The 22,113-nt window shown below is 63.4% G+C and overlaps 1 protein-coding gene across 2 annotated transcripts in view; it reads right to left on the reverse strand.

Annotated features, from left to right (window-relative positions):
• Window positions 1-22,113, reverse strand: part of PAX7 (paired box 7) — a 93,218-nt gene that overhangs the window by 18,260 nt on the left and 52,845 nt on the right. For both annotated transcript variants that reach the window (XM_051858050.2, XM_051858048.2), the window contains exons 6-7: window positions 17,027-17,192; window positions 15,090-15,292 (exon numbers count right to left, since the gene is read on the reverse strand). In XM_051858050.2, coding sequence (XP_051714010.1) covers window positions 15,090-15,292; window positions 17,027-17,192 — 369 coding nt within the window. The remainder of the gene's footprint in view (window positions 1-15,089; window positions 15,293-17,026; window positions 17,193-22,113) is intronic.

Consider the following 22,113-nt stretch of genomic DNA (forward strand, 5'->3'; position numbering starts at 1 on the left):
GCCACAAAGGAGGCACCGAGGAGAGGCCACAAGGGAAGCCCTGGGAGAAGGAGCAGAAACGGCCCTTCCAGCGCCGCCGCCGCCCTGCCTGCCTGGCCCGCACAGGGCAGGGAACGCGGGCGCCATTCTTTGCGAAACAAGTATCTTCTCTGGAGCAGCCCCCCATCCCACACCTTCTGTTTAGCTCACTGACTAATCCACTTATCGAGGATAAAGCGCCTGCGAATCCCCATTTGATAAAGAAAGCTACAAAATTAACAAAACCGTGCCCACGGCACCGACGCACCAAACAAACAAGGCTGTGGACGCGCACAGAGATGCTGTCTTGTTTCAGTGCCCGCGCCCGGGAGAGATGCGGGAGGAGATAGCGGCGTTCTGCTGGGGCTGGCGCCGCAAGCGGGGAAGGCGGTGCCGTGGGTTCCACGGGAAGGGAAAGGGCCCGGGAATGGGCCCCTGCGCGGTCCTGGAGTCCACGCAGCCCTCCCCAACCCGGCCTCAGCTCCGATCCCAGCCTCACCTCCAGACACAGCGTTTGCAATCATACCCCGTTTCGGGTCGGCTCCGCGCCAGCTGGTGTTGTAAGCACTTGAGCCGTGAACCCACCTACTTCTCACACACCCCGGCAAGCAGGTACTGCTGTTGGCCATGTTTCAGGAGAGGAGCAAACGGACGCACAGAGAGCTCAAGTCACCTGCCCAAGGTCACACAGCTGGGAACCACGGCCCCCAACTTCAATAATTCTCTCCAATCCAACATGACAGATCTCACTCTGCACTCCGTCCTCAGTCTGACCGCGGTGCCACAAACAGCAAGGATCTGGTCTCCACTATCCACGGTCCCCTCCTCTATCATCTGCACGGCTCCCTGCACTACTGACAGAGTCCATGTTTGCAGCCCACGTGTGCAGCCCACGTCCACCCTTCGTGGCACCCTCGTCACGGCTCTGTGGGCTCCCCAGATGCCCCCGCAGCCTCTCTGCTTTGCCCCTGGTGCTGCAGGATCACCAACACCACCAGAGCCCAGAAGGCAGAGGCTGCAAGAGCTGTGGCTTTGAGAGTTCTGCTCTCGGCTTCCGGTGGCCAGAGGAGGGCGTGTCCAGAGGGAGGGAGGGCGTGGCCAGAGGAGGGCGTGTCCAGAGGGAGGGAGGGCGTGTCCAGAGGAGGGCGTGTCCAGAGGGAGGGAGGGCGTGGCCAGAGGAGGGCGTGTCCAGAGGGAGGGAGGGCGTGTCCAGAGGAGGGCGTGTCCAGAGGGAGGGAGGGCCCGGAGGGGTCGTGCTTTACCCCTGTGCTGCCCCCCCCCACCCACCAGCCCTGGCTTGGGGAGGAGGGGCTGGTCCCAGGAGTGGCGGGCTGGGGACATCAATCACAGGGGAGCACCTGTCAGGGTGGCATCCGGGACTAAAAGGAAACACTTGGCAGGACAGGACGTCTCAGCCCAGGCTCTGGGACCAGCCACCGCCACACCAGGGGGCAGGCCAGCTGGGGTTCAGACCCGGGCAGGCCCCTTTGCCATGGACACCTGGACTCTGAGTGCAGGAAGAGGCTGAATAAGGGCGCGGAGGGGAGCGGCTGTGCCAGGTGACTGTGTGGGGGACAAAGGGACCTTTCCCCGGGGTGGGGAACCCAAGGCCACAAGAGCTGGGAGCCCGTGGGACTGGAATCTTCCAATCTGGGTTTTCTGACTGCACAGCTGTGACTGGATCCCCCGTGTGGAGCCCTTGCACCCATTCTCTGCACCTTCCCCGCAGCTCAGGGGTCGCCCCCTGCCCCGGCGTGCACCCCAATGTGGCCTCCGACCCTCCTTGCTGGCCTCCGCCTCTCCCTGCCGCTCCGCTCCTGTTTCTGTCCTGCCCCGTCTCTGGGTGCCCATTTCTCCCATTTCTCTGTCTCTGGATCTCCCTCCAACTCTCTCTCGCCCTGCCTCTCTCTCTCCCCCCTGCCTTCACGACTGTATCCATCTCTCATGTCCCTGACCCTCCTGAGTGTGGGCATGGCGCCATCTGTCCCCTCCCCACCAGCACCTCACCCCTGGCTCTCCCCGGGCCTCTGCCCCAGCCCTGCCTCCCTCCTGTGGTAGGCACCTCCCACACGGGCCCAGGAGCACGTCAGGAAGCCAGGCCTGTCCCTGGTGCAGCCGCTCGCCAGTGTGGTTTGGACACTGCAGGCTGGAGGAGCCCTTGGCTGCCTCCAGGCCTCAAGGCTCCCCCCGCCCAGGACTTTTCCCTTCTGCATGCCTGCTGTCCGAGCTGGTGCCCTCTGCGTCACAGCAGGGAGCCCACGGGACATCTGAGAGCTGGGAAGGAGAGCCGGGCATGAGAGGCTCACCCCAGCCGTGCTTCCCGGTGTGCCGTCAGCCACCTGCACGCACATCCCTGGGGGTCTTCTGCCCTGCACCAGACCTGCAGTGGCCGGGGTCGAGCCCCTGCCTCTCCTGACTGCAGAAGGGCACGTGGTCCCTGCACAGACCCGGGCCTGGGAGCCTGCCGCTGTCCCTTGCAGCTCATGGCGGGCTCTGCTTCTCTTGAGTCTGCCCAAGACCTCAGGGCTCAGCAGGGGTGAAACAGAGAATGGGAGCAAAGGCGCTTCATTGACCACGCGGCTCCGAGCTAAGGGGTACAGACACTGCTATTGCGTCAGCCAGGACTGGGGCCGGACAGCAGCCCCCCCCCCCCCGGCCCCGTTGGGGGTCAAAGCAGAGTACGACCCCCATGGGGACAGCTGCTTCATCCTTGAGACCAAGAGAGGGCAAATGGGGCTGGTTGGGTCAGCAAGCTGGGGAGGTAGGGGAGGGGAGGGGAGCCCCTGGGCGGAGGCTCAGCGGCTTCTGCGCTGGGCATCACGTCTCAATTTCAGCCTGGACACGTCCCCTTTGTGATAAGACACTTGCCAGGGCCCTCGTGGGACCTTAATCCTCTGATGCCGCTGGTCAGAGACCCCGGGTCTGGTCACAGGGTCGCATTCATTTGGCTTGGGGCCAGCTCCACCCGGCAGTCCTCAAAGGTCTGGGGAACCGAGCGCTCTGAGTCCTCAGGCTCTCTGCTGGCCCCTGCAGCGACAGCCAGCAGGATGGGGGGACAGCAGCAGAGCCAGGTACGGCTCCCCCGCCATCAACACCTTTCCCAGGTCTCCTCCCTGTGCGGCACCGGCCGGTGCCTACACACCCGCACGGCTGCCTCTCTTGGATGTCGAGCCCGGGGAGCAGAGGCAGAGAGGAGCGCAAGTTATCCATCGGCCCCTTAAGTGGTGAGGCCACGGCCACAGCCACCCCGCCCTTCCTGGGCCGTGGACGGGTGCGGCCTCTGCCAGGACCATGAAGCGGGGTCATTTCCCGAGGGGCCCCCAGTAATGAAAACAGACCTTTCTTTATAAACAATCACTTTCTTTATAAAGGAAGGAGGAGCAAGGTTCTGATGCTATTGGGGTGCACAGGGATCCCCGAGGCATTTGAAAGGCTGGTGAGGGCAGGCAACAGGGCCTCAGGTTCTCCCTGGGCGAGGTTCACAGGCCGGGAGGGGCCTCGCTTCGCGGCGCTTCCAACACACGGAGCCTTGACTTTGAAGCACACAGCCACAGCGGTGGGCTGCAGGGTGCAGCCTGGGCACTCAGATTTTTGCTAGACTTTCCAGATCCTTCTGACACAAGGTCTGGAGACTGCGGACCGTGACTGCCCTCCCTCGAGGAGGGCGCAAGGTCCTGCAGGCTGTCAGCTGTGGTCAGGAATCTGCTCACAGCAGCCCGTAGCCCCCAGCCCCCAGCACCACCAGAATCCTGACCTGCCCTTGACCTCTGACCCCTGCAGGCCCCCCAAACCCACTGGCTCTTGTCAGATCCCAACAGCGCCCCAGAGCTTGGAGGTTTGGGGTGGGAGCCCATGGACTCCTTTGCCACCTCACTTTGCCACTCCACAATGAACCCCACTTGTCAAGGACAGGGGTCAGAGGGCAAAGCCATGCCTCCAGGTGCCCTGAGCAGCCGCAGTACCCAGGCACTGGGGGCCACAGGACCACCCCCCGCCCCACCTTTGCCAGGACAGCCCCTCCTTTCCGGAGTCTCCTGACCCAGGCTGGTCTGCTTGCTGTCTGTGGCCAAAGGCACTGGAAGGCTCTTGAGGCCAGGGGCCAGGTAGCACACCTGGGACCCTCGGTGCAGCTGGCAGGGGAGAGAGGGGACGCCAGGAGGGTCCCACGGAGGCCCAGGTGGGCGAGGCGGCCCTCACAGGGCGCCGGGGACACCAACCCCAGGCAGCTTCCTGCTTGCTTTCTAGAGGGAGTGCTCAGAGGCCCAGCTGCTTCCCCGCGGGAGGGCAGTGCTGTGGCCCCCAGACTTGAGGAAGCGACCCAGGAACTGGGAGGAGAGGGGCGGGAAGGCTCCAGGCCAGGGAGTGTCCACTGCAGGGGCCAGCGGGGCAGGATGAAGGGGTGGGAATGGGGAATGGGCCCTGCCTTCCCAAGGAAGCCAGGGAGCTCGCGCGGCCTGGCCGGGGCGCGGACGGTGGAGGCGGCCCCGCGAGCGGCCGCGCGCGGCTCCCCGACGCCAGGCCTGGGCCGCGGGAATTAAGCGGCCGCCGAGCCGAGCGCGCCCTTATCTCGGGGAGACAGTTGTTGGGAATCACTTTGACTGAGTGGTTTTGTCTCCCTGCATTTTCCACTGTCAGGCGGCCTCGGGCCATGGATCAAAGGCGCGGTGGCGGCGGCGGGGATGGCGGCAGAGCGCGGGGAGGGCGGAGCACAGGTCCCACCCGGCCCAGTCCCCCCTCCACGCCGCCGCCTCGCCTCCTGCACCCTGCTCGGCCTGGCCTGGGTCGCCGGCCGCGGGCCGTGGAGTAGAGCAAGCGTGGCGGCCGGGAGAGGCCCCGGGGGGTGGGGGCGGGGAGAAGGGGGACAGGAGTGGGAGGGGTGGAGGAAGAATGGGGGGTCGCCGAAAGCAGGCACAGGAAATGAAGAATTGAGGTGCTGCATATGAGCCAAGGGAGAAAGAGGGAGGAGGGGCAGGCCTGGGGGAGGGGAGGCGAGGACCCCACCTGACCAGGTGTAGGGGATGATGTGGAAGGGGTGGTGGGAGGTGGGGGAAGTAGGCGTAGGCAGCAGAAGGGGGAGGGGACACACAAAGCAGCCATCCAAGGGCCTGTCCCATCACGGAAAGTTCTAGGTTCAAGGGCAGGACTGGGAGGCAAGCATGGCCGGAGGAGAAAGTGGAAGGGCCCGGCTGGGGCGGTGGCTGACCCCTCCCCTCGGAGCTCCTGGGGCCCTCAGGCCTGCCCCAGCAATGCGGGGCTGGGGGGACAGCCGCCAGCTCCCCGGGTTCCTGGAGCCCCAGGGGAGGCACTGCTCCAGCTGTTTCCTCCCGAGCAGCAGCCAGTTCCCTTGGCACAGCTTCCTGGTTGGGGGGGACGGGGGGCTCACACCTGTGCCCACTGACAAAGGTGCCAGGAGGTGGCAGCTGGGGAGAGGAGCCAGAGAGAGGAGGACCAAGAACCAGCCGGAGCCTTGGGGCTCAAGTGTGGCAGGGAAGGCACCTACGGGGGGAGGCGGGGAGGCAGGGAGGCGCAGGGGCCAAGACTGGATCAGGCTGGTGGAAAGACGCTGCCGGCGCAGAGGGGCCGGGGAAGACGCCCTGCACCAGGAGGCCGAAGCCCTGGGCCTGCACCACCTCCCTGCGACCTTGGCCCGAGCCCCAGAGCCCCCACCCCAGGGTGTACACATGTTCGTACCCCGTTTGTCTGTACGACCACACGCACGCCTCAGACTGGCTCCGTGTGCTGCCGTGTGCTGCCGGCAGCCCCCTCCCCGGGGCCAGGGAGCCGAGGCCGGGAAGAGCTTGTCTGGAGTCGCACAGGCGGGAAGGGACCGTGCTGGAGTTGGGCCCCGACTGCAGGAGTCTACAGCCTGTGTCTTGGTCTCTGCTCTCTTGCTTCTGACAGGTCCTGGGGGTGGGGATCAAAGAGGCACGCGCGGGGACCCCCAAGACCTCCCCCAGAGGGTGGGAAACACCGCTTTACTGATGCACACACTGGCTGAGAGCACAGTGTCATAGGTCAGGCAGGCTGGGTTCAAGGCCAGGCCCCGCCACTCGTCAGCCACCGACCCAGGACAAATTATTTAAAATATCTGGTGCCTCTGCCCCCAAACCCCGATTTAGAGACAGAAATAATTCCTCCCCCAGGGCCTGTCGTAAGGGAGCTAATCCACACAGCAGGCTGTGCTCAACAAGACTGAACCACTATTATCATTATTTAATAATAGTTGTCAGGTACTTTTAATATACTCATAAAATACGGCAAACGCACAGGCAAGTACAGCTAACCCACCGCAAGGCTTCCAGGAAGTGGCTTAAGTCTTAAACAGTAAGGCAGGGCTGGGTTTGAGAGGACACGGGGAGGTGGAGACAGTGTCCCAGGCCAAGCCAGCAGCAGGTGCACAGCTCGGAGCCAGACCCTCACACTCGCCGGCGCCTCTCTTACCTGCAGCCTTGCCCGGCCTCCCAGGTCCAGTTGCCCGGCCGTCCCAGCCAGCCTCCCTCCCACCAGGGACCCCAGGGACGGGCCTGCGCCGCGCCGAGTCTGCCTGCGGTATTAATTGCTAATCTCCCTCATTTGCTTTCCCTCTATCTGCCGGGCCTGTCTCGTTTGGAGCCCTCGTGCTAATCAGAAAGAAGAACAAATCCGCTATCTGAATTCTTTCCCAGAAAGCCAGCTCTGCACCGCTAAGCCCTGGCCTGCAGGGGAGGGCCCCAGGAGGGCAGGGAGGAGGTTCAGGACGTGGGCCTGGGAGAGCCGGCCCTGCCCACAGAGCTGGCAGCTGGGGCTCCCGTGTGGGCCCCAAACCCGTGGCATCTCAGGCTCTGAGAAGGCAGGCCCTTTGTGCCCAGGCCGCCTCTTCCATTGCACAGTTGGGGAAACTAAGGCCCGGAGCAGGGAGGCATCTCCGAAGCTCACACAGAGGGCGAGAGGCACAGCGGGGAGGGAACTCAGACCGCTTGACTTTCCACCCTGTGCCCGGCCCTGGCCTGCAGGCTCGGGAATGCCCCGGGCTGGGCAGGGAAACCTAGCGAGACCTCAGGAGTTCAATCCCTCTTCCGGGCACGGATTCGCAGAGAGGGGAAGCCGGTGACACAGGAGGCTCCGTGTGCCAGGCGCGGTACCGGGCGCTCACCCAGCCTCAGCGGCTGTCACAGCGCCACAAGGTGCATGGGGCAGGCCCCAGTTTTCAGTCGAGGACAGCAAGGCTCCGGAAGCTCACATCGCTTGCCTGGGATCACACAGCAAACAGGGAGCAGAGCGGGATTCGAACCCTGGTCTACAGGGTCATTCTGCGGCGTCCTTGATGCCGCCGAATCTCCTTCTGGCCCCCTTTTCCAGGAAGCCCTCTCTTAACCACGGCCTGGCTTCTCCACACCTGCCCTGCGCTCCCTGAGCGGGGACCACAGCAGTTTCTGTAATCCATCTTTTGGGATGCGGGGGTACGGTCTCCCCAGAATGCACCACGTGTGTCTGTGTGCAGCCTCCCTGGATGCCGTGGAACCGAAAAGGGACCCTGCGTGCCGACAGCGAAGCGCACCCCCGGCAGTCCCCGGCCCCCGAGTCCTCACCGCTGTGTCTCATCAGGGCTCGCCGACAGCTGCTGCGGGCCTACTACGTGCCAGACACCGAGTCATGCGTGTCACCAGAATGTATCGTCGCACATCGAGTCCCGTGGTGCAGACTGAGCACTGTGCCCCGCCCCAGCGGGCAAGACATGGCAACGCCTTGACCGCGCCCCCTGCCCCAAGCAGTCTCCCTTCCCCTCCCCCACCCACGTGCCGGGGCCTTCCCTCCGCCCACACCTTCTGCAGGTGCGGGGTGGAGTGGGTGCAGGTGTCCCAGATGTACCAAGGAGACCCGTGTCTCCTGCTCAGGCTCGGGGAGGTGGGCAGACAGGAGAAAAGGCCAGGCTCCCGCTCCTCCTCCTCCTCCTCTTCCTCTTCCTCCCCCCCCCGCCCAGCGTCACCCCAGAAGCGTGGGCAGGAGCTCCAGAGCCTGGAAAGTTCCCGATCCCAGCCCCGCCCTCTGCCCGCCGCCCCCAGGAAAAGGGGGTGAGGGAGGCAGAGACATAAACAGGGCTCTGTTTTCACAGCGGCTGAGGCCGGAGCGGCGCCCTGATTGACACCGGCAGGTGGTTTTGTTTGGTGAGGAGCCGCCGGGGGAAATAACTCAGCTTTTCCCACCGAGGGAGGCTAAGCGTGGACAAAGGCAGGGCGGCTTCCGGACCAGCGTCTTGGCAGGCCCCGTCCGGACCGGCTCAGGGAGCCCAGGCCCGGGGACTCAGGCATCGCCTCTGCCACGGGCAGCTCCACCGGCCAGGCGAGAAAGGGCAGGGGCCTGGGGAGCGGCCGTGTGCCCCCTTCCCCGCCGTGGGTGCCCTGCTCGGGGCTCGGGCGAGGGTGGGAGGTCTCTGGGCCAGGCTCTCGCTGGGCACAGTGACAACGGCTGGGGAACGCAGACGCTGAAACTGCCACTGGCCTTTGCGGCCAACGCACCCCGGGCCCCTCCCCCCCAGCACCCCCACGGTCCGTGGGGGTGTGCGGCCGTGACTCAGGTTTTTCCTGACCCTGGGAAAAATCACTCAGGGCTCGCTCATGGCCTTGCAGCCTGAGCCCAGCCCAGCGAAGCTGCCCCTCCCCCACCCCATGGCCCAAGGGCGGGGACCTCTGTCCCTGCTGCAGCCTGGTGCCACCTGCGCCCTGGCACCCTCTCTTCCCCAGACAACCCTGCATTGCCCAGGCCGGGAAACCAGCTAAGCCTTTCCCAGCGGACCGGAGACAGTAACAGAGAGAGAGGCGGGGGGGGGGGGGAGTTAGGGGCCGGGGCCAAGATGGAGGGCACAGAGGATGCATATCCACCAACCACCTGCTATGCGCCAGGCGCTCAGACTTCCCCTTGGTCCTCACAGCGCTCCTGAGAAGGTGGGGTCATCACCCTCATTTTCAGAGGCGGAAAGGGAGGCTCAGAGAGGGTAAGCAAGCCGCCCAGGGTCACACAGCAATTCAGCTCAGTGCAGAACCAGGACCCCCGACTCCGCCGCTGGCAGCAGAGGCTTTGCAGTTTCTCTCACTGCAGGCTTCCCCCAAGGCGGGGCCCAAGGAGACCCTGCGAAGGCCCAGGGGACTCCAGCAGGCGGCAAGAGCCTCGCCCAGGGAGGGAGAAGCGAGGCGGGCCGGGCGGGGCACAGGCGAGCGCGCGGCCCGGGTTAAAGCCCCGTGTTCCTACAACCCGCTAAGCCGGAGAAATGAATTCTGATCCTTCCAAAACCCAACCTTGGAGAATGTGTGCGAGAGGGGTCTCATTCAGGGGGCAGGAAATCCTCCGCGCCTCCTCCCGACGCCCCGGTAATGCCAGGATGTCCCCAATCTGCTTTGAGGAATGCAGAGATTAAGAATAATAAAAAAATTGCAATAAAATATGTGTGAAGGAGGGGGTAATTGTGGACAAACGCAGCATTCAAATTCATTTTTCAGCTCTTTTACACACCATTTCAATCTTATTTTCTGCTTGTTAATGAGATCTTGTTGCCTGGGCTAGGCAAAACCTTCCAATATCACGACGTAATTGCACATAATTTTCTCTCCTACCAGTGATTTGCATCAGTTTTTTAAAAATTCTGGGCTATTTAACACCCCTCGGTCCCCCTCCCCGCCTTCCTGCCTACAAATCTCTCGCTCCCTCCTCCTTCCTCGTCCCTGGTCCAGCAAGACTTATTTTAAATGCTTATTACAGCCGCAGTGTCGCCCATCAAGGGGCGGGAACAGAGGGGAGGTGAGAGGGGGCGGAGACTCGCCCGTGCCCCTCTTGCCCGCCTGGCGGCTCCGAGTCAGAATCCGGTCCCCGCCGCTCACAAGCTCCGTGGCTTCGGCGAGTTCCTCAGCCTCTGTGGGCTTCCCCAAGTGTGGGGCCTGCGTGACCTGCGAGACGGCAGGCGGCAGGTGCCAATGCGGCCCCGCCCCCTGGGTGCACAGGGGGTGGGGGCGGGGGTCTCCCCTCGCTGGGCGGACTCCGGGAGGTCTCCGAGGACGCAGGGTGGCAGTGCCGGGCCTCTGGCGTCGAGAGGCACCCAGGAGTCCCCGCTCATGAAGACACTCAGTAAAGCTTTGCACTTTCTCCATTCTGGTCTCAGACACGGGGGGAGTTTGGTGCGCGCGGAAACAGGCTCTGAACCCAGCCTCGCCGTTCCTGCCCGTGGCCTCGGTCCTCACCTGCCCTGTGCGGGCCACTGAACCAACCCAATGGCAGGGTGGCCTTGGGGGCTGCACCGTTCCCACCCCAGCGCTGCCCCTTTCTAGAACCTTCCATGGAGCCTGGCCCATGGCACCTATCGGTCTGACGGGCAGATGACCCTGGACAGGGCAGTTCCCTGATCCGTACAGCAAGGATCATGAGATGGCTGTTGAGATCCAGTGAGTGAAAGGGGCGCAACCTGAGGCCCTGTGGGTGCCAGCCCCGGCCGGCACCCACTCCACGGCACAGGAGAGCGGGGGTGGGGAAGCAGACAGGAAAGGCCTGTTCATGGGTCTGAGCTGCCCACTGAGCTGCTGCTTCCCTCCCTTCAGTGCGCATGCGCCGGGAGGGGTATACGCATGGGCGTCCTCCCCTAGGGGCCCGCACTTTGATGCCAGAGAGGAAGAAGGAGACGCTGTGGGTGAGGGACGACGAGGAGCACGCGATGGCCGTGGGAAGACGGGGAATTCCCCTAGCACCACGCAGCTCGGGAACCCAGGGTGTGGGGGACCCGGAGCCCTGGGGACCTCTGACCCGCAGTGTGAATCTAGAAAAATGTCGGGAAACTGGGCCCTCTCTAGGCCTCCGTTCTAAAAGGGGCCAGCATCGTGGTTCAGTGGGCTAAGCCTCTGCCTGCGGCGCCAGCATCCCAAATGGGCGCCGGTTCTTGTCCAGGCTGCTCCTCTTCAGATCCAGCTCCCTGCTGTGACCTGGGAAAGCAGTAGAAGATGGCCCAAGTGCTTGGGCCCCTGCACCCACGTGGGAGACCCAGAAGAAGCTCCTGGCTCCTGGCTTCAGATCTGCCCAGCTCTGGGCTGTTGCAGCCATTCGGGGAGTGAACCAGCGGATGGAAGACCTCTCTCTCTCTCTCTCTCTCTCTTTGCCTTTCCTTCTCTCTCTGTAACTCTGCCTCTCCTGGCTCCTGACTTAAAACATTCACATGACAAAGTGCGTCTTTTGTCCTAACTGGCTTGAGCTGCTCTCCAAGAGCCATTTTGCAAGCACTGAGGGGGCGGAGGGGGCGGGGGCGGGGGTCTGAGTCCCACCCTGGGACACACCTCTGCCCTGCACCTCTGCAGGGGAACCAGTGTGCACGCTGGGGTCACCTGTGGACTGTGGGTGTGGACTGCGGGCGTGGTCCCCGATCCCAGAAGGCTGCGGTGTGGGGGCTGCAGGGATTACGGGGAGACCCAGCTTCTGCCCTGTGACTCAGCTCTGCCCACCTGCCCCTTTCTCCCCCGCGGCAAAGACTGAATGAGCCCCTCCCTCCACCGCGGTGAAAGGTCAGACACGCGGACTGTGACTCCTCCTAACCAGAGGGCAAGGGCAGTGTTAGGATCCCAGGCTCTGGATCCTGGCTGTAGCCTCTACATGGGGTACAAAATGCTCAGGACAGGGTCTGGACGTCACCAGGCTCCCGGAAGTTGAGCTGTCCTGTTGGCTCTGGCGCTCCACGCCCTGTGTGGACGGCTCGGCGGTGGTGTTTACCGTCTGTGCTTGAGCCCCGCGAGGGCGGGGATCTTCGCCTCTGACACACAGTGCACTGGGTAAATATTTGCAGGGCGCGGAGCTAGGGGAGTGCTGATCCGTGGGCAGTCTCTCCACGGGCCCCTGAGGCTCGGCGGCCTCCACTTCCCAGGCTGGTCTGAGACAAGGGACTGGGGTCGCCCTGCTGCAGGGGGCACGGCTTCCCCACGGGCAGCTGCAAGCCACAGTCAGGGCTCGCCAGGTGCTCTGAGAACCCCACTTCATGTCCCCAGAAGGGAGGGCGTCCCTTCCTGGCTCCGGCTCTTACAAGAACAGAATCACCCTCAAGTTTCAAGGGCCAAAGCTATCCCGTGACACAGTCGGCCACCTGCAATCCTGGGTGAGGGGCCAGCATGCAGACTGCGTGCCCTGTGCTCCTAACGAGGAACCCCCACTGTCAGAGAGGCCACAGGGTGGGGGAAATTTCAACCTTGCAGGCCTAGTCAGTGGCCAAGGCCAAGGTCACCCCCCCAACACCTCCTGTTCCTGAGACCACAGAAACGTGCCTGCCTGCCAGAAAGAGGAGGGAACGCGCCAGGGGTCGGCTGGGACACTGTGACACAGGCAGGACCTTGTCCCCTGGCTGCACCTTCCCAGGGGTACCCCCGCCCAGAGGACACAGGCCCCTCCCCCAGCAGCTGCTCGCCTCCCGGGGTCTCCTCCTCCCCCGCCCGACCTTGCATCTGTCCTCGAACCTCGGATGGGAAGCTCTCGAGGGTCCCCAGTCCATCACGTGCTGCCGGCCTCTGGAAACCCCCATAGCTCACCCCGGCCTCTTGCTTTTAGGGTCAGGGAGACCCTGGACCAGGCAGGGGTAAGGGTCTCACCCAGGACTTTCCAGCAAATCAAACACAGCCCCCAACTCCGAAGCCTGCTAAGCGCAAGGTCCGAAGTCTCCCCCTCCATCCGCCTGCTCACAGCCACAGGGCGGTTTGTCCTCGCCCCTCTCCCTTCCCCCTGTAATCTCACTCCCAAACCCCACTCTGCAGGCCTGTGGCCCCTAATCTGCACTCTCGCCTCTCCCAGGGACAAAAGTCCTGCTTTGGGGACAACCAGCAGCGAGACAGGCTGGGCTGGGCAGGGTAGCAGCCAGGTGCAAGGTGCCCCGGACAGCTGGTTCTGGCCTGGCCAGTGAGGACCAGGGCCTTGTCCGACAGGGACCAAGCTCTCGAAGGCTGCCCCGGCACTTGCTCCGTACCAGGAAGCCAGGCCTGGGCTGCGTTCTCCCGTGTGGGCCCTCGCACCCCGAGATCCTGTTGTGTCTGATTCCTGGAAGATTAGCTTGGCCAGTTCTTGAACTCATGACTCAGAGACCAAGTAGGTGCCGGTGGGAGAACACATTGGCCTGCAGGCTGTGTTGCATGGGCAGGGCTTTGCTCTCCTGGGATACCAGTGAGAGTGGGCGTGGCCTGGGGCACCAGCCCATCACGCGGACCTCAAGAAGCCTGGTGCATGGCCACTGGGAGCCTGCACAGAGCTGCTGACGTCTCCCAGGCACCCTCTCAGCACCCAAGCTAAGGGCTTTACCAGCTGGGCGCATTCAACCCTCAGGCGCCCTTGCTCCATTCCAGGAAGGTACGGAGGGAGGGAAGTACCAGGAAGCAGGGAGGGGCTGAGTTGTATTCTGGGGAGGAGAAAAGCGAGGCCCGGAGCGGAAGAACTTCCTGAAGGTTTTTTCCCGCCAGTCAAGGAAGAACAGAAAGACAGAGGGTCTTTGGCTCCATGGACTCACCCTGGCAACCAGCAACGAGCCCAGATGACCCAGCAGAGGAGCGGCCTGGGCGGGGTTTGGCACCAGGGCTTCTCTGTAAGGCTCAGACAGTCTTGTGGGCAAACGGTCTCGGAGAACCACTAGTGTGACGGCACAAAAGCATGGCTGTGTGCCAATAAAACTTTATTGACAAAAGCAGGTCACTGGGTGATGTGGCCTGCGGATGTAGCCAGCCGCTCCCACTGGACCCCCTTTTTATATGTAGGTACCGAGTCTCCTGTATGAGTTATACTGGAGGACAGGACAGCTGACCTGTCACCTACTTTGTGCCGGGCTCAGTGCTGGGCACCCTGACTTGTTAGCTCATTAAATGAGGCAAACACCCATCAGAAGAGGTGTTCAGTGAGGGGGGACAAGCCGAGGCCCCAGACGCCACCTTGCTGCTGTCACCCTGAGCAGCGGAGCTGGGATTTACCCACCCCCCAAAGCCAACACCTTGTCACCTCGCGTGGCGAGGTTCAGACCAGTCTGCGACATGGGTAACGTGTTGCCACTGCACAGGGATGGAGGGAGGCGTCTCGGGGGGAGCGGACAGAAGGGGGAAGTCTTGGAGTTAATTTCCCTCCCCCCAGACATTAGGGAACCTGCTGCAGCTACACAGATGAGCTATCGCGTCCTCAAATTCATCACCGCCTCTGTCCCCCAAGTCCATCAACAACCCCAAAACCCAGCATCATCCTTCTGACTCCTGCACAGCTTGGCGCCGCACCGACAGCCAGGGAGTGGCTCAGCCAATCACACCAGTCGGAGAGGGTCCTGTCTGCACGTGTCCCCACCACCAGACGTGGCCCCGCCTTCCGTGGATTGGTCCCTCCTGGAAAGGCGGAGTGTGGGACGCGGGACAGAACCCAGGAAGGACTCCTGGTTGGAAAACAAATCCCCAGACACAGTCAGCGCCTGTGGGAAATGGGGCGTGGCTGAGGGGGCACCGGGCCAGTTCCCGCGAGCCGAGAGCAAGTCTCCAACACGACCGCTCTGCGCGGCAAAGACGACGGCCATCCCCTCCCCCACCCCAGCATCCTGCTCCGCAGCTTGAGGAAGACAAACCCCAGGCGAAAGACCCCAGAAACTGAACATCGAAGGCCAAGGGGGCAGCCCCCAGCCTGCTTAACCTGCTTCAGGCACCAAGAGCCAGGGGCCAGCATCACGGCCCAGGTGGTTAAACCTCTGCCTGCGACACCAGCATCCCATATGGGAGCACAGGTTTGAGTCCCAGCCGCTCCACTTCTGATCCCACATCCTGCTAATGTGCCTGGGGAGGCACAAAATGGTCCAAGTGCTCCCCACGTAGGAGTCCCGGATGGAGCTGGCCCAACCCTGGCTGTCGCATCATTTGGGGAGTGAACCAGTGGATGAAAAAACCTCTCTCTCTCTCTCTCTCTCGTCACTCTGCCTTTCCAACAGATAAATAAGTAAATCTTTTTACAAAGGTGTCAAGAGCCAGTGGTTCTATGGAGACCGCCTGGGTCGCCGGGTGCCCTTGCTGGCCGGGCTGGCAGCGGCGCGTGGTGGCGGGACCCAGGGCGGAGGGGAGGCCACCTACCTGGGGAGACAGGCCGTTGCTGACGGGGTTCATGTGGTTGGAGGGCGCCGCCGGGTTCATGAAGCTGTCGGAGTAGCTGGAGAAGCTGTGGCGGGCTCCGTAGGCAGAGCTGCTGTCGGCGGCCGCAGCAGCCGCAGCCAGCCCCCCCTGGTGCATGGTGGACGGCGGCAGAGGCTGGGGCCGGTGCACCGTGCTGCCCCCGTCTGTGGAGAGACCCAAGAGAGGTCCTGAGCATGCGCGGCCCCGCCTCGGGGCTGGGCCTCTGAGAGGGGCTGGCGGGGGGCAGAAGGAGCCATGGTCCCAGCTACCTGGGCAGGGACAAGCTGGCTCCCAGGCAGAGCAGTGGGGCCTGGCCAGGTCCACGGTGGCAGCCGAGCAGCAAACCCTCTGGGCGACTGCACACTCGGTGTTTGGCACACAGTAGGTGCTCACCCAGAAGCCACACTCTGCTCATCTACCTAGGCCCGTGCTGCCAGCATTGTGGGCATCAACCACCTTCCAGGGGCTTTTACAAATATACCCCGAAGGCATGAAGCAAGAACATGAGTCCCATTTTACAGATTAAGAAAGAAAAACTGAGGCTGGGTGGGGTAGGTACACTTGCACAAGTTGCCAAGACCAGCGAGAGGTGGGGCCGTTCCTGCTCTTGGCGGCTGTTCTCCCACAGGGCTCCTCTGCTCAGCCACTCTCTCTCGGCCTCCCAGACTCCAGCCAACCCTGCAGGGAGGCACCACGGGCCAGGCGCCCCGCAGTGACGCTCCTGCCTTGCGCTGGGCGTGGGAGGGCGGACAGGGCAGGGTCCAGGGCGGGAGGGAGCCCTACTCGGGCTCGCCATCCCCAGGCCCCTCCCCGCCCAGCCGCCTTCCTCCCAAGGAAGCCCACCCTCTTCCAAGGCCAGCCCGGCATTGGTACTTCAACAAGCCCAGCCCAGGCTAGCCCAGGCTAGCCCCGCCCAGAAGAGGAAGGAGAAGTGGGACCCCGCGGCCCTGGGGCGGGGGTCTCTGAGGAAGCCTCTGCAGGTCCTCCGAGGACCCTGACCTTTATTCTGTCTTGGGAGATGGATCTCTCCAGAAGGGGAGGGAAGGGCAAAAAATGAGACTCCAGATATTAGTGAAGCCTCTTTGTGAATTCCTATGGAGCATAGATTAGAGGCCAATCTAAAGTAACTATCCCGATATCCTCCCAGCACGCGCGCACACACACACCACCGTCCCTCTCACTTAAAAACATGTCCCAGCCATTGCTGCGGCTCAGTGAGCTAAGCCAATGCTGCCAACACCAGCATCCCATTTGGGTGGGAGCCAGACCAAGTCCCGGCTGCTCCACTTCCGGTCCAGCTCCCTGCTAATGCACCCGGGAAAGCAGTGGAAGATGGCTGAAGGACTTGGGCCCCTGCCGCCCACGTGGGAGACCCGGATGGAGCTCCTGGCTCCTGGCTTCAGCCTGGCCCAGCCCTGACTAGCGCATCATTTGGGGAGTGAACCAGCAGATGGAGGAGCTCCGTGTGTCTCTGTCTCTGCCTTCCAAATAAATAAAAAGTATTTGCTTCGATCAAAGGCTGTGGCCACACACAGTCCTGCCGTCCTTGGAGAACATTCCCTCTGCCACTGGTCTGCTCGCCACCTCGGGCCGGCTGCTCGACTCCGCACTGCTCAGAGCACTGCCCGCGGGCCAGCAGCTTGGGCAGCACCAACGAACTTGGCAGAACCGCGCTCCCCTCCCCCGCCCCCAGAACAGCATTTCAGTACGACCTCCGATTCCCCGGAGATCCTGGGCGCTCCACAGTGGGTGCAGCCCGGTGCACACAGGCGCTCGGAGGCCGCCTTGCTGGCCCCTGGGAGGCTCCGTGGCAGAGCCATGACCTTCAAGGGCGGGGCTCTCACGAGAGGCAGCGAGAGGAAGGTGGGCCCGGGCAGGGCGGGGCGGGCGGCACTCACCCTGGGAGATGGTGGAGGTGGGGTAGGCAGAGTCCGGCAGCTGGTAGGGCGGCAGCGTGGGCATGCCGCTGGCGGGGAAGCCTCCTGGCAGAAGGTGGTTGAAGGCGGCCAGCTGGTTGGCTCCTGCCTGCTTACGCCAGCGGGCGCGGCGGTTACTGAACCAGACCTGGGGGATTCAAAGTGAGAGGACAGGACCCTCAGCCTGGCTGAGGACACAGGGGGACGAGTGCCCCGGGCCGACGGCCTCCCTCCCAGCCAGCATCCTTCCTGCGGGGTAGGCAAACCCAGCCTGGTGCAGCCCGGATGAAGCTTCACAATGCTTCCGTGAACGCCACCCCTCTGCCCTTGTGGCCACACAGTGAGGGCTTCTTATCATTACAGGTGGGGAAACTGAGGCCCAGAGGAAGCAGGGGTTTGGCTACGGACAGAGCAAATCCCTGGCTCGGTCCAGAGCTCTGCCCACTGCAGAGGCGCCGATGCCCGCCTGACCCCACGTGCCTCAAAGCTTCGTGCCCCGCCTCCCCCAGGAAGCCCCCCGGAGGAAGCTGCACACCCAGAACTCTGGAATGAGACGCAGGGTCTGTGTGGAGCCCAGGGCCTGACTCTGCTCACACGGCGCGAGCCCCTTGAAGCGGGAACCACACACACAAGGGTTTAAGCAGCAGCAGTAGGAACAACCCACCTCCCCTGAGTCCCCACGGGCAGAGGCTGCGCACCCCGGACTCCCTGCCTGGCCCTCCCTGGGTGTTCGGTGAATGAATGAGTGAACGAGGGAAGGCAGAGATGGCTCTGGTGTGTCTGCTGGGGCTGGGGTCAGCTGGAGTGCCTTCCTGGGCGGACCCCACACCAAGATGGGGGAGCAGTCTCAGCTGAGTGGAGGCCCTGATGTCACGCACCTCGCCTGGGTCCTTCCTGGAGATGGGGAAAGCTGAGTGGACAGAGCCGCGGCCCTGACCGCTGTATTCACAGAGCAGGGGTGGAGGTGGCCACACCTGGAGGGACAGGCAGCTCTCCTCATCAAATCCAAGTCCTGCAGCAGGGACGGACCCCGCCAGGGGCAGGCTGCCCGAGCCCGGCTGCCCAGCTCGAATGCCCGAGCCCGAGCTGGCTCCTGGCCACCCGGGGAGGGGCTGCGCCCGCCTTGGGGTTAAGTCAATGCTTTCCAAAGGGCATCCGAGCCACATCCCAGGTGGTGAGCAACAGAGACAGGAAGTCACCCCGAACCCAGGTGACTCCGCCTGCCTTCCAGGCCCGCTGGGCTCAGCACAGCAGGGCTCTGTGCTCCACTCCTGCAGGCTCAGACCTTCTCACACCTGCGGACCCCCTGTGCACTCGGCACCGTCTTCCCGCCAGCCTGCAACCGCCTTCCCCTGGGGGCGGGGCTTGCAAGTGCAGGAGCCCAAAGACTCACGGGAGAAGACGCGACCAGGAAAAAGCTGCGCCTGGACTTCGCGTGTTTGCTCCACAATAAAGTTAACCGTTCAAGTCTGCTTCTCCACGAACTTCCTGAAGCGCCCTCTTACACTTCTCTTTTAGACTACACTGACTCTGTTAAAGGTAAGTAGTGAGGGGCCGACGCTATGGCGTAGCGGGCGTCCCACAGCGCCAGTTCTAGTCCCGGCTGCTCCACTCCGATCCAGCTCTCTGCTGTGGCCTGGGAAAGCAGTAGAAGATGGCCCAAGTGCTTGGGCCCTGCACCCACATGGGAGACCCAGAAGAAGCTCCTGGATCCTGGTTTAGACCAGCTCAGCTCCAGCCATTGTGGCCATCTGGGGAGTGAACCAGCAGATGGAAGACCTCTCTCTCTCTCTCTCTCTCTCTCTAACTCGTTCAAATAAGGGAATCTCTTCAACAAGCAGCAGGCAGTTGCAGCGTACACGCTGGCGCTGGCTGCAGTGATGAGGCGTGGGCGGTGCTGCTCTAGGTGGGGGCGGTGTCCTCTCTGCGGCCCCTCCCTCACAGAGGCGGGTCTTCCGCCTCCCCCCCCCCCCCCCCCCCGGCCTTCCCTGCCCTCTCTTCCTTCTTCACTCCCTCCCTTCTCATCTCAGACCCCGGCTGGGATTCTGGGCTGAGAAAGACACTGAGGGGTGAGCTATGGCTACGTCTCAGTCCAGCATCAAGCTGCCCGCTGCCTGGACACAGGGCTCACAGCTGCTGCAGAGGTCCAGTGAGCTCAGACTGCCGCGCAAGCTACTAGGAGCAGACTGAAGGAGGGGCTTCCAAGGGCACCTCTCGGCATCCAGGAGGACTTCCTGGAGGAGGGCACACCCTTTGCTGCAGATACATCTCTTCTTCCCTCCACATCCTATGTCCCCAGCCCCCCACCCCACCCCCCACGGGCAACACAACAGTTGGGAGCAGGGACTCGGCAGCAAACTCCTGGGCTTGAATCCGGCCTCTTGACTGCTCCTACCCCGAGACAGGAAAACCCTGCTGCCAGCGTCTCCTGCAAGCAGCCCATTTAACAGATGGGGAAGTGGAGGCCCCAGGAGAGGCGACATGGGCCCCAGGGCCCCGGCCAGAATCCCTGGTTGGGGTGGAGCTCTTTGAAAGCAAGGGCCAGGTTTTATTTTTCGTTTGTGATTTTTGGGGAGCAGGGCCGCATAGACGCTGCCTGTTGCTGGAGCTGGAGGTTTCTCCTGGGGCGGCATGGAGGGGGCAGAGCCGTGGGCCTGAGCCCCAGCACAGCCAGGTCTGACTGCGTCCCCAGGAAGTCACTTCCCCTCGCCACCTCTCAGTTCCTCATCTGCAAAAGCAGGGAGGACCAGATCCCGGGACGGCTATGGAGAATAGCGCCGAGTGGCAGGTGCTGTGTCCGGCACACACCGCCTGCACCGCCATCTAAGCTGCCAGGGGTGGGTGGCCTAGGACTCCCATGAACCAGCTCCTCCGTGCCTCCCAAATGGGATCTCTGCTCAGAGAAAGCATGGGCGAGGGAGTCCCAGTCGGCTCGGCATCCAGAGCTGTGGCCCCACTGCCCAACTCCTGGGCGCGAGACTCCACGGGCTGACCCGGGCCTCAGTCTATGGCCCCTGTTTCTAGGAGAAACTCAACAGGCTCGGGACCGTGGCGCTCACAGCCCAGGCATCCGTTCCCCTCCCAGGAGGATGCACGCAAGGTTGGGGTGGGGTCACCCACAGTTTAAAAACGGACATCCCTTGGCCCGCACCGTGGCTCACTAGGCTAATCCTCCACCTAGCAGCGCCGGCACCCAGGGTTCTAGTCCCGGTCAGGGCGCCAGATTCTGTCCCGGCTGCCCCTCTTCCAGGCCAGCTCTCTGCTGTGGCCCGGGAGTGCAGTGGAGGATGGCCCAAGTACTTGGTCCCTGCACCCCATGGGAGACCAGGAGAAGCACCTGGCTCCTGCCTTCGGATCAGCGCAGTGCGCCGGCCGCGGCGGCCATTGGAATGTGAACCAACGGCAAAGGAAGACCTTTCTCTCTGTCTCTCTCTCTCTCACTGTCCACTCTGCCTGTCAAAAACAAACAAACAAACAAACAAACAAACAAAAAAAACAGGCGTGGGTCTCCTGCCCAGCGCCCCTTCCCGGCCCCTCCTGTGCCTGGGAGGAGGTTCCAGGCCCCAGCAAGCCCCGAGCTGGAGGGAAGCAGGAGGAGGCGATCAGGCCGGCTCCGGAGCCCCACCCTGGCCGGGCCTCGCGTCTACAAGCTTAGTTTCTGCTGGAACACCTGCTCATGGTGGCAGGCGCCCAGTGGCCCCGAAAGCATCAGGCACACAGTGAGGACCCCGCGAAAGAGCGCAGGGGCGCGAGGGCGGCCAGCCCAGGAGCCGCGGGGAGCAGGCTGGGACTCTGCAGGAACAGCCCCTGGGGACAGTGCCTCTGTGCGCCAGAGCCTCCGAACTTGGCGCCTGTGCGCCTGCGCTGAACCACTGCTCAGAGCAAGGGACACGTGCTACGGGCCTGTCCATTCTGCAGATGGGGGGACTGAGGCAGGCCAGCGAGGAAGCTGGTCTGCTCTGAACCACTCCCCTCACCCCTTCACCTCCCAGGGCCACCGGGACGCACGGGTCCCAGAGTCAAAGACCAAGACCCAGGCCGTACAGAGCCGCGAAGCTCAGCGGTGCCCCGGGCTGTGAGGACCCTGCCCCGTCGTCTGCACAGGACCCCTCTCCCCAGCATCCCTGGTCCAGGTAAACCCATTTTGGCTTGAACACTTTAGTGACGGGGATCTCACCACCTCCCAGGCATCCCTGACAGTCACTAAGGACGGACCCTAGAACCTTTAAGGGCTCTTGGCGGTCACTTCTGCACTTAGTGGGACGCTAAGTCAGAAGAAGGAAGTCGGTGACATCATAGGAACCCGCGGGTGCTGCTGGGCGGCACGCGTTCCCCTCTCCCCCCGGCGCACCCCAAAACAGGCCCCAGCTCTCCCTTCCCCAGGCTGAATGTCCTGACTTCTGCTCTCGGCCGGCCCTTGTTCCTTCTGGAAAACTCTACGTTTTCTGTTTGCTTCGCTACTGAGAAAGCTCTCAGGCTTAGGCAGGAGCCCCTGTGCTGCCCTGGGGAGCACGTGGCCCAAGGGCAGAGCCGGGGCGTGCCCTGGGGAAGCCCCGCTATGATGGAAGGGGGTCTCCGCGGAGCGGGGGGTCAGCCTCGGCCCTCAACCTGCCTGTTCTTCCATTCCCAGAGCCCCTCCCTCCCTGGACCTTGAGTGACACCTGCTTCTGCCCCTGTGGGCCAATAAAAGCCCCGGCCTGACAGCCAGGACATTTTACAAGGAGCAGCCAGGCCTCAAGGTGGTGGGAAGGCAGCCGCAGCCGCCAGACGTGGGAGTGAGAAAGCGCCCAGGAATGTGCCCGGAACAGCTGCAAGGGGACCGGAGGAGGGGAAGGGAGGCTGGGGGTGCGGGCGGGCTCAGATGTCACCCTCCAGAGGCAGGGAGGGGGGCGACGCTGCCTGCTGCAGCTGGGCCCCCGCCCTCGGTGTCTCCCTCAAAGGCGGCCATGGTCTGGTCTGGGGGTGGGGGAGGGGAGGGCAGGGGGCGAGCACCGGTTCCTGGAGGGCTCAGCGCCAGTCTGTTTCCAGCGCTTCCCCGCTTGCTTGCTTGTGCCGGGTTCTGAGCCAAC

The sequence above is a fragment of the Oryctolagus cuniculus genome, chromosome 7 (genome assembly GCF_964237555.1).
Source record: "Oryctolagus cuniculus chromosome 7, mOryCun1.1, whole genome shotgun sequence".
Classification (NCBI taxonomy): Eukaryota; Metazoa; Chordata; class Mammalia; order Lagomorpha; family Leporidae; genus Oryctolagus; species Oryctolagus cuniculus.